The 12,060-nt window shown below is 35.6% G+C and overlaps 1 protein-coding gene across 1 annotated transcript; it reads left to right on the top strand.

The window, feature by feature from the left end:
- Nucleotides 1–21: 21 nt before the first annotated feature.
- On the top strand, nt 22–11,109 carry ATP6V0A2 (ATPase, H+ transporting, lysosomal V0 subunit a2; the record flags this gene model as incomplete). Its single annotated transcript, XM_010287966.1, has 14 exons — nt 22–104; nt 456–549; nt 874–1,086; nt 1,710–1,860; nt 2,627–2,766; nt 3,751–3,908; nt 5,562–5,652; nt 5,952–6,070; nt 6,541–6,751; nt 7,287–7,406; nt 7,653–7,772; nt 9,002–9,119; nt 9,700–9,871; nt 10,766–11,109. Coding segments are annotated over 14 exons (1,893 nt in total), but the record flags the coding sequence as incomplete, so codon positions are not given.
- Between the last annotated feature and the right edge of the window lie 951 nt (nt 11,110–12,060).

Below are 12,060 nucleotides of genomic sequence, written 5' to 3'. Positions count from 1 at the left end.
ATATATATTTTTTTTTTTTAGGGTGAAACCACAAAATGGTTTGTTTTTTTAGTGTCCTATTGGGGTGAACAAATTGGCCAGAAAGTTAAGAAGATTTGTGACTGGTAAGACGTAAAATTAATATATATAATTTCTTAATGCCTGAGTCATTTTCTTGTTAGCTTTCCCGCTGCTCCCCTTCCTTCTAAGTTGATTTTTAAGCAAGGTTTTTGAAGTTAAATTTGTGTTGTCGTTGTCCCCCTTGCATCTAGCTTTATCACTATACAATACACAAATAAGTGCATGAGTAATTTTATCTGCAGTCTTTATTAAGTACAGGCAAAATACTGACTCTCTTGGCTGAATCTGTTCCATGGTTATTAAATGGTGTGTTGCAGATTTGACTAGAGCATGGCGCTGGGTCATTTGTTTTGTTTTTGTTTGGTTATTTAACAAAAACTTCTGGTTTTCTGTAGCTATCACTGTCATGTGTATCCTTATCCAAATACCATGGAGGAGCGCAAGGCAGTTGTTGAAGGACTAAACGTTCGTATTCAGGATCTTCATACTGTGAGTAAATAACAGTATTCCCTTTGCTGTAGTCACTGCACCGTAGGAAATCATTTGACGAATTGCAGCATTAAATACATGAATGTTTCCCAAACATGTATGGTTTTGGATTGGAATGTGACTGTATGTCATGTCCCTAGTCTCGTGTTGCATGTATCTGTTAAACTTCTGAGATTTGGTATTGCCTTCTAATTTAAGCAGTGGTTAGTGTGCCCTCCTACAAATGTGATCTGGCATTGGAGAAATACTAGGTGCTCTTACTGTGGTTAACATAACCACTGTTACATTTTCAATGAAATTTTTATTGTTTTTTCTTGGACAAAGGTGCTGCATAAAACTGAGGATTACTTACGCCAGGTCTTGTGTAAAGCGTCTGAATCCATCTATGCTTGGGTTATCCAAGTGAAGAAGATGAAAGCCATTTATCATGTACTCAACCTGTGCAGTTTTGATGTCACAAATAAATGTTTAATTGCTGAGGTTTGGTGTCCAGTGGCTGATCTACAAAATTTACGCCATGCATTGGAGGAAGGTTCAGTAAGTCAGCTGAATGCTCACTGGTGTTAGAACTTTTGTCTTGAAGTAACTATACAGATAAGGAAAGAAAATAATTACTTAAAATAGGCTAAAAGTAGGCACGGGCAGGTCTGGGTCTCTATGAACTCACATCAAACAATTTCTTTATAGGCAGAGTGTTTATTTAGTGATCTGTGTGGTGATTTTTTTTTTTTTTTTTCTTCTTGAATAACTTCTGTGTTGGACCCAAGTCTGTCTGGGCTCACAGTGCTGTTTGCACTTGACTGCTGTCAAGTAGAAGGTGTTAATTCCTTTGTGTTAGTTATGTTGAGTGCAGCTCTGTCTTTTTGTTTTATAAGAGAATTTTTAGTAACAGGTCTTTGTTTTATAATATTGATTGATGAGTTTCATCTGATATTTCATATGAAGTAAGGATTAGAACACTGTACATAATCAGTGTTTTTAGAGCAGTTAATTCTTTTTTAAGAAGGCACAAAGGGATAAATGTTAAACTTGGGGCTTAATTTAGGGATATTTTGGGATCAGTGAAACTGCTGATAGAGGAAATACTTTCATTTCAAATTATTAGATGAAGCATCAACTGAGTTTTTGTACAAATGTGTCTTCTTTCTGTCTGCAATTAGAGAAAGAGTGGAGCTGCAATTTCTTCATTCATGAATACCATCCCAACAACACAACCTCCTCCAACTTTGATACGTACCAATAAATTCACCTCAGGGTTCCAAAACATTGTTGATGCTTATGGAGTTGGAAACTATGGGGAAGTTAATCCAGGTTGGTGCTTCTGAAATCTGAACGTGAGCTGTGCTGTCATTACTACTTGCCTTATTTTGTGTTTAAATAGCGTGCTGAATTGAACACTAGTAAAGGCAAAATGGTGACAACCGTACTGTTTATTTGTAGCTGTTTTAAAATTTCAGTAGCTCATCAAAAGTAGAAATGGTGCTCCATGCAGTAAGATGGGATTTGATTTTGCGGAGTTATTTTAGCATTAAAGATGCTGATAATAGCTGTATAATGTTTCCTTATATGTTTTACCTTGGATAAGGTAAGATATTTAGGGGAAAAAGAAAACTTTGGTAATGGCTATTGATATTACTGAAGCGTGGAGCTCATCACTTGAAAAAAATCCAGCTTGTTGTATAATCTGGTTAGTTTAATGTCCTTATGTATTTTTGCAGCTACGCTGTCTATGTCATGCTGTACAGAAGAATGTACGTTATATACAGAGCCCAAAAAGCCACAGAAAAAGAACTGCTTGTGTTTTATTTCCTGGGCTCATATTATTATCCTCAGAATTGTCAGCTAATGCTCAACTGTGGAGTTGTCGTTACTAAGGGATTACACAATAAGCAGGCTTTAAACTGAGTTAAATTTATAGTGTGGAGGAAAGGTCTGTTAGTAGGGGGTGAAATGTCTTTCAAAGTTAACCTCTCAAACAATTTTCAGCTTTAAAGTAGCTGAATTGCTTAGGTGTAATTACGGTAGCAACATCATCTGTTGCACTGTGTGCCTGAAATCTGTTATGTTGTCATTTCAGCGCTCTATACCATCATCACTTTCCCATTCTTGTTTGCGGTTATGTTTGGAGACTTTGGGCATGGTCTGCTAATGTTCTTATTTGCGCTCCTGACAATACTGTATGAAAATCACCCTAGATTACAAAGATCACAAGATGAGGTAAAAGGAATTACAAATAATTTGCTTCCTATCCACCAAGATAACTTCAATTGCATAGTTACTATCTTTCTGAAAAGTACTATTTATTGCACATATATTAGACTGGTTTTTTCCCCTTTGTTTCAGGATTTCCTGTGTTTAAGGTTGCCATATTCCTTGAGATTAATGTGATATCTTAAACTCTTCACTTGTTTTGAAAGGGCAGAAATAATCAGGTTGGAATGAAAGACTGGCAAAAATTAGTTGATACTGTTTGGCTTGTCTTTCCTTCTGCTCTATGGCTGCTTAGTGATGTGTGTGTTTTACAGAATGTGGTTACAGTAACTAACGTGAGAAAATTATTTTTCAAATCCCAGCTTTATTGTTTCTGAAAAGAAGTTGCTAGTTTGAAATTTATTCAACTTCACTATTTTTTAATGCTATGGGGTTGGAGTGCAGGAATAGCTGCATGTCATTAGAATTATATTTAATTAAAAATGGCTGCAAATAACTAACTTCTTGAAAACTAGTCACAGGGAGGAAACATGGCTTATAAAGACTGTTTGTTAATGTAATGATGCCAGTGAGAAAAGTCTTAGTTTGTGTCACGGGAGCATGCATGGGGACTTCAAATCTCTGCATTCAATTTAAACCACAGCTGTCTTTCAGAATATGCTTCTTGCTGCTAGCTCTACTTCCTAATGCATATAAATCTCTGCATATGTCACTTGACATAAAGCTGTGAATGTGGGGAGATAAATTGCACCCACTTGGTCACTGACATTTGTAAATTGCATATTCACATGCTTAAAGCAAAATTCTCTGCGTTACATTTTGGTTGGCCTTAGGTTTCTTCATATTCCTTAATGACTGTTCATCAGAATGTTTAGTTTTTAGAAGTCTTTGTATGGCCAAAAATGTGTTTCTCTTAGAAATGTCTAGATAACCATTATTCACATAGCAGATGATGTTCTCTTTTTTTTTTCTTTTTTCCAATACCTGCAGATAATGAAAATGTTATTTGAAGGCCGATACGTTATTTTATTAATGGGTCTGTTTTCTGTATACACTGGATTGATCTATAATGATTGTTTTTCAAAGTCATTAAATATATTTGGTTCTGGGTGGAATGTTTCAGCAATGTTTGAACAGAAGGTTTGGCGGTGAGTAGCATGCTTCTGTTTGCTATACCATTAAAACAAAAATATACTTCCTGCAACAGTTTAACCCTTTTGCTCTCCCATTTTAACCATCCTTTTATTGAGAGTTGTAAGTAAATGTAGTGAAATATAGCAAAGTCTACTTGTTAAGGTGGTAAGTGCTAGTGCACTAAGGGCTAAGTGATACATCTACGCTTAAAATAAAAAAGGCAGTAATAGTTATTTAAAAACAAAAAAAATTAATTGCTTATTATCTTAAATTGGGAGGTCCACAGAGAACACGAAGTCTGGCAAAACCACTACCAGAATTTGATTATATTTAATTCAATCAATCTATCAGGTTAATCTTGTATTTATCAGTGCTGCTTTACTGGATTTGTATGTCCTCAGTCACCTGGAACATTTTCTAGAATATTATCATTTGGTATAGATGACAGTCAAGTCTTTTCCTGCAACAAATTCTGTTGCAATACTCTAATGCTATAGGCTAGCTAATAACTTTTAGTAATTAAAAACTGCAGCTGGCATAGCATCTTTGTATTGTTAGTAAAGAACTTGCACATAGTTTTGTGAGGGGATATTTCTAGGGCTTATTCAGTCCCTAAACCTTCTCAGGTGTGTTTTGCATCTTTTTTTTGTGGTCTCACAAAGGTGTTCTTATGCATGGTTGCAGACTTCAGTAGTATTGTAAAATCCTAACAGAAAGCAATAGGACTCTGTCTTGTTGTGTATTGTTTTTATTCATAAAAAGCCTCCTGTTTTACAGTTTGTCTTTATGCTAATCATTTTAGTTTGTCCCCAATAACTGTATTTTCCAGGAGAGGTTTCTGAATATATGTGTTAGATTTTGAGAGGAATAGAAAACACAGGGCTAGTTTTGGAGAAATTTGGCCTAGGTCATGCTTCTGGAATAAATAGCCAAGCAGCGTTAGCATCCACTGTAAAGAAACTAATGATTAATGAAATAAATTAATTAACTGGCAATCATTAGTCACTGCACAGCTTTTCTTGATAGCTAACTTTTTTCTTCTTTTTTTACTATGTGAATTGTCAAACCTACTTTTTCACAAAGTGGGATAACCTCATTGTTTTGAGGTGTCATGGCCCTTTGGTATTTAAGTGTTCACAGCTTGCACCTCGTTTTGCCTCAAAAACAGGAAATGGCTTAAAATAATAGAGTCCAAACCACTGACTTTGGTTAAAATGTGAACAGGTTGCGAGTGCTGTGTTAATTAAAAACTTGAAAACTATATTAAGTTAGAGTGGAAACTCACCCAAGTGCAAAAGGGAAAAAAGATACCAATTACTCTTTGGGTGTTTGTTAGTGAATTTTATATAAAAGCAAATTGTGAGCTTTTTAAATGAAACTTTCCATTCTAGGGGAAAGAGGAATAAAATCCAGAAACTTTCTTTTCAAAGACAGTTAGTGTGAATTGAGCCCAGATTGTGAGTTTCTAGAATTTTTTTTTTTTTTTGCTATTATTATTAGCCAGGCCCTTTGTGCTTAGAAATCCTTTTATTTTTCTTTTAAAGCCTGATAGTGGGTGAGCTGGTCATATAAAGGAAAGCAGGAACAGTGTCCTGCAGAACTGGAAGTATATGTTGTCACTCTTTTTACACAATATCAGATCTGATTGTGTTTTTCTTTCTCTGCAGTCTTGAGGATCTGAAGTATAATCAATTTTTAACACTGGATCCAAATGTTACTGGTGTATACAATGGAGCTTATCCCTTTGGAATTGATCCGGTTAGTTTTATTTTTTTAAATGATCTGTGATGATCAGTCATTTGTAAATTAGATTTTGGTATGTATATTAGGAAGATAAATCTTACTATGGAAAAAAATACATTTCTGCTTGCATTCTCGATTCAAAACCAGCTTTTCCCTTCACAAGTCAAAGAAAGATTTAACTATTTTCATGAAACTCAGATTTCAGTTGTGATCCCCTTTTGAGGTAGAATTCTGGTCTCAAATAAAGAAAGGATACTGTTTTATTCCTTCCATTACACTGTTCGTTAATGCTGGTTTTGTTTTCTCTTCTTCAGATATGGAATTTGGCAAGCAACCGTCTCAGTTTTTTAAATTCTTTCAAAATGAAAATGTCTGTGATTTTTGGAGTGACACACATGACGTTTGGAGTTGTATTGGGGGTATTTAACCACTTGTAAGTGCAAGAAGTTAAGATAATATTAACATTGTAGGTTTTTGTTAAGTCTTGAATTATAACAGTTAATCTGATAAGAGAAGATGGAATAGTTTTTTAAAAACAGAATAATAGCAATTGTGAAAGCCGTTCTTAAAAAAAGATGGTAACAGAGAGGTCTTCCTTCACGTAAATAAGATGATGGATCAGTACTACGCAAAAAATCTGAAGACATCGATTAATACAAGATTTAATTTCACTTGTTGTTAACTAGAGTTACATGCTTCCTATGGTCTTGGTTTCCACTGAAATATCTGATTACAATTTCACTGAATATGAAGAAATCAGTTCTGGATTATAATTTCAGTCTTGCTGTTTAAAAGTGCTGGGTACTGTTCTGTTTTATTGAAATCACGTTTGGCCCATGTATTTATCTTGATCTTTCTTCGTAAAACTTATTTTTAATTTCTTTTCCCACTCCTATCTTTTAGGCATTTCAAGAAGAAGTATAATATTTATTTGGTTTTTCTTCCTGAACTTTTATTCATGATGTGCATCTTTGGCTACCTTGTGTTTATGATCATCTTTAAATGGTTAGCATATTCTGCAGAGGACTCTACATCTGCTCCTAGCATTCTGATTCAATTTATTAACATGTTCCTGTTTCCTGGTGGTGAGGCAGAGGTCTTCTACACCGGACAGGTTAGTAGTGTTTCTACAAGCATCTGAAAATCCTGGGTTCCTTATCCAGATAACGCTTTACCAGTCATGAAAGGCTGATCGCTGTGTTCCTCTAGGAAGAGAAATGTACCAGACTAAGGCAGAAATTGAATAAACATTATTACTAAATACTCTTTAATTGGTTGTAAGACTTTATGTAGTGACTTGTGAAAGTATCTGTTTCCAGAACAAAATCTCCCAGGTTAAAATTAAGGCTAGAAGAGAGTCTCATGCTTGTAGTTTTGATGCTTTTTTATGTGTTCTAAATAAGATTATTAAACTGAATATCAGTAATGCCTTAATCTAGAACCCAGTTCTGAAGACACTGGATGTCTGTAACCTTCCCTTTTAAAGGGATGGATTAAGTAAACTACTTAGGTTCAATTTGGAGTACATGCCCACTGAATCAGTAGTATTTTTCTTATGTTTAATCAGGCCTTTAAAGGAAAACAGAAAGCTTTTCCTACTTTTGATTTTATGATCTAATCTCATTTTTTCTTTTCCCCCCAAAAAACAGGTTGCGCTGCAGAGGTTTTTACTTAGTATTGCTTTTCTTTCTGTTCCTGTAATGCTTTTTGGTAAACCACTTTATTTATATTGGTTGCACAGTGGAGGCCGAGGCATTAGAATGTACAGGGTAAGTATTGAGAGACACTTGCACATATATATACTTTAGTATAGAAGAATTCAGGTGGTGTTGCATTGGATGTAATGTCCTTACTAAATATTTCTACTCAGCTTGAAAAGTCTTTGACTGTAAGACATAACAGTACTTTGTTCCTTTAGCTCTCTTTTTGCCTTTGCCCACAACTACTTTAAATAAATTTTAGAAGTGACACTGGCAGTCCACTTAACAAAGACATGATACATTTCTATTTTGCAGGGTGGCTACAAGCTAATTCGAAAAGAAAGTGAAGAGGAACTTTCTCTGCTGAGATCTCATGATGTGGAAGAAGGAAGCAGTCATTTAGACAGTGGGCACAGAGAGTGGGATGGAGAGGAGGTAATGTTTTTACTTAATCTGTAGTTTGTATGTCCTTAAAAGCAAATTAGAAGTGGAAAATCAAGAAGATAACCTGTACTCTGAGTCCGTGGAAGTTTCCAATAAAATCACCTGAACCTTTACAAAGACCTTGAAGCCTGAATGCAATTTACTTATTTTTATTTGTTGCTATTTTATCATTATTTCTTGGTATATTTGGATTGCTACAGTAAACCGCAACCTATCTGTAGTGGAGGACAGGAAGAGTGCTTTATTTGGATCTATAGACTTTGCATCTAACACTATAGTTTTTCTTAAACTGAAGAGTGCGATAAAAATCCTGGGTTTTGTGCAGTTTTATGGATTCTTAAGGCAAGAGGATGACGTCCCAGCTTGCTGTTAATTAATCTCAGCTTTTCATCCAGACAAAAGTCTTTTTATGACTGCAAATTACATCTTGTGATGAGGATTATTGCTAATGGGGGTTGGGAGACATGGGCAGCATTCCTAGTCCCCAGCTATTGCTGCTGTTTAGTTTGGCCGAATTTTTAAAGGTCTTGACTGATTCCACTCATTTCATGTGAATTGAAAGATAAATTGCTTCAGTTGCCCAGTGTGCAGTCTATGTGTAGCACTTGCTTCACTGAGATAGTAGACTCTTGCTTCTTATGCATAGAAAATACAAGAATTGTTTGCCTAAAGAAATAAAATGTCATAGTTCCATGCAAAGTAAGTGTTAAAACTTGCAGTAATATTAGTCTTGTAGCTCTTTGTTAGCAACAAGTACATATATTTAGAGTTTACAGTATTAGCGCAGTTATTTTTCTATCACCAGCATTACAAATAATTAATACTGGTTTCAAAGATGCCAAAGTTGACATTGTAAACTTATGACATCGATAGAATGGGAATTAGAACCGTGACTTGTTTTACTACTTAAAGTAGTAGTTTTCAAGTATTAGATGATATTCCTTGTGGAAAATATTAAATTGTATTCATTTTTTATCTATCAACAAAGTAACTGGGGAAACTAACTGGAAAACTATAGCATCTGATATATTTTTTTTTTAATGTTGTCTTTGTAATAAGGATCCTAAACATCAATCTTTTTTTACTTGTAGGAAATCAATGTATTACCCTTTAATGGAAAATTCTTTTCTATGTGTATGAAGGTTTGCAGATTAATGTTTTTGTTCTCTCATGTTGTACTATGTTGTCTAAATGGATACAAATGTATTTTTATATTTTAGTTTAATTTTGCAGATGTTTTTATGAATCAAGCAATTCATACCATTGAATACTGTCTAGGATGTATTTCTAATACAGCCTCATATCTGAGACTCTGGGCATTAAGTCTTGCTCATGCACGTAAGTGGGGGTTTTTTGTTTTTTTTTTTTTTTCCATTTTTTAATGTTGATTAGAGGGTGGCTGGCCTGTTGAAGTGATACTACTATGGAATTATCTTTTAATAAAAAAAATATTTCTCTGTTTAAACTAATCATGATCTATGGAAAGCCCCCAAACTACAAGTGTGACACTGTTTGGAACCTAGTAATGTTCTTCATTGACTGCTCTGTGTTTTAAAGAGGCTGATTATCTGGGCACATTGTTACCTTACATAAATAGCTTATCAGTAGTCACAGTACCATTTTCTGTCTTCCATTGATTGACCAGTTTGGAAGGTCTTTAGGCACTTGCTAACGTCCTGGTGTCATGGTGTAAAATGTTGACATCAGTAGAACTTATTTTGAAACTGAGATATACCTTTAAGTATTTTGGGGAGGAAGGGGGGAAGCAACTAACTTGTGGGGGGGGCATTGCTTATAGTTCCCATGTTCAGCAGATCCTGTAATACTGTTTAAACTGGAATACGGGTCGGTTAGCGTAGCTCACTGGGTGACTATGCAGAATCAACACTAATTATGAAAACTACTTTTTTTTTAATAGAGTTATCAGAAGTTCTGTGGCAAATGGTGATGAGAGTGGGTCTTCGTGTGGATACGACGTATGGTGTCCTACTGCTAGTCCCCGTTCTAGCCTTTTTTGCTGTGCTAACAGTTTTTATTCTTTTAGTCATGGAGGGGCTCTCTGCTTTTCTCCATGCTATACGACTTCACTGGTATGTCAATTTTTTCTTTATACCACTTTAGTGTATACTGGCTTGTTTAAGAGGAATTTTCACGTCACAATATTAGGTGCCTTATTAAAAGAAAAGTGTAGAATTCACAGCCTCATGCTGCTGTAGTTAATCATATTAAGTAAATGGCTTGTTAGTTGAATGTGATAGTTCCTCTGGAATATTTTCAGTAAATTCAAATATTATATTTGCTTATGATGCATATTAACCTCTACCACATTCAGAGTTGATTTTGGTGCAAACTGAGTACATTTGATCTATAGTGTTGCACCTTTGCATACTGTGGAATATTAGTAATATGGCTAAGTGTTTTTTATTTCAGTCTGGTTATATCACTGACAGGCTTCAGTCTATTTTATTTATTTGGTTCAACAGAACATAGTAGTGAGCAAAACTTTTGCTAAAGTGTGGCTGACAACCTTTAAGTATTTTAATCCTTTCTTAGTCTTAATGTCATGAGCTTTGCTCATTGGAGTGTATTCAGAGAATATTGAGTTTGAAACCTGACGAAATTTACTGTATAAGAAAAGGCAGACGTATGTAAACACACGAGGCAGAGCTGTATGCATTACACAGTATTGTCCTCATGATGTTGTATATTTCTGCAACAACTAACTGCAACTAGCTCGAAAACAAATTAGTAAGACATTACAGCCCCATGTCAGTGTGTTTGGGTTTCTCTTGAGAAATATAAAAATTGCCTGGGTCTGTGATAGGAAGGTTAAATAGCTGCACAGAAAACGTAAGTGACAGGATTAGAACTGGCTTTGTTCAGCCTCTTGTGGTGCACAGTTCTGTTCTTTGACAACCGGTCGTTTTGGATTAATACACCAGTTCTCTCTTTTTTTTTTTGTGTGTGTGTGTGTCTCTTTTCAGGGTGGAATTTCAGAACAAATTCTACTCTGGTGGAGGATACAAGTTTACGCCTTTCTCTTTTAAGCACATATCTTTACATTTTAATAAAGATGATACAGCGTAGTTTGGTTGCTGTCAACAGAAATGCTTGGAATTGTCTGCAAATAATCATGTGATTGGATCTCACCCAGGAATGGTTTCCTGTAGGACAAAGTGTTTTTCACTGATTGCCTTATAATGCAGCCAAATAATTCTGTAATATATACTTCCCATAGAAATACATAGCAGAGCTGGAGCATCTTGTATATAGATATAAAATATACATTTTTCTTGATAAACTAATGTTGTAAATTAATCTTATTCTTTAAAAAAAAAAAGTTGTTACTGCTTGCCCTGAAACCAGTGTAGGCATTTTTTTCTTGTTGTTGTTGAGACTATTTTCTTGAATGGTTACTTTTAAGTTATCTAAAAGACTTTTCATCATATTAAACATTCATTACTAATCATGTATTTGAGCAAGCTGCCATCTTCATGCACTTCGGGAACAATTCAGCAATGCAACAGAACCAATGTATGTTTTCAGCAGCTATTCCAGAAAAGATTCCAAAATGCAAATTTATACACAGCAATGCAACATGCTCTTTTTTGGCCATATTTACAATTGCACCAAAAATGTTAACTTTGACTTCTGCCCAGAGTTGTTGCTTTAATCTTTCAAAAGCCACAGTGATACTTAATCTTACGGAAGAAGGCAGGGTTAGAAGTGGAGACTGAAAGCATTAGCCCTCTCCTTGCCCTGCAGCGAGGAGCTTTCTGCTACGTGCTGTTCTGCAAAGCCCATCGCTTGCGCTGCCCGTGATGGGTAAAAGCCTCCGAAAAAGTCTTGCGCTACCTGGGTGAGGACTCAAATAAAAGAATCAAACTGACTGCTGGAAGTTTTTATCCTGGCTTCTGTTTTTTTGTAGTGTGGTCCTACAAAGAGTAACTTTTGCATGGGGAATGAAGATTTGGCCTTGATCTGTTAAGGACAGATACATAGTGTTACCTGATGTTGTTGAACCAAAGTTTATACCGAGTAAGTGGAAAGGAGTCATTTTGTATTATTTTTTTGTATCGGTGTGAAAAGGGGGATAGTACCGTGATGTTTAACATCTGTGCCATAGGAACAGCGTAAGTTAAATTTTGCACTGGTTTCGTACCAATTCCGAATGAAAACCTCGCTTGCGCTGTTGAGAGCGGGCCCTGGTGTCTGTACGTGCCCCTTTCCCGGGCCCGGCAGCGCGGGCCAGGGGCGGCCTGGCCTGGCCCCCGTGCTC

Source organism: Phaethon lepturus, unplaced genomic scaffold (assembly GCF_000687285.1).
Source record: "Phaethon lepturus isolate BGI_N335 unplaced genomic scaffold, ASM68728v1 Scaffold53025, whole genome shotgun sequence".
Classification (NCBI taxonomy): domain Eukaryota; kingdom Metazoa; phylum Chordata; class Aves; order Phaethontiformes; family Phaethontidae; genus Phaethon; species Phaethon lepturus.
Note: the sequence above shows the minus strand (reverse complement) of the source record. Positions and strands in the feature narration are given on the sequence as shown.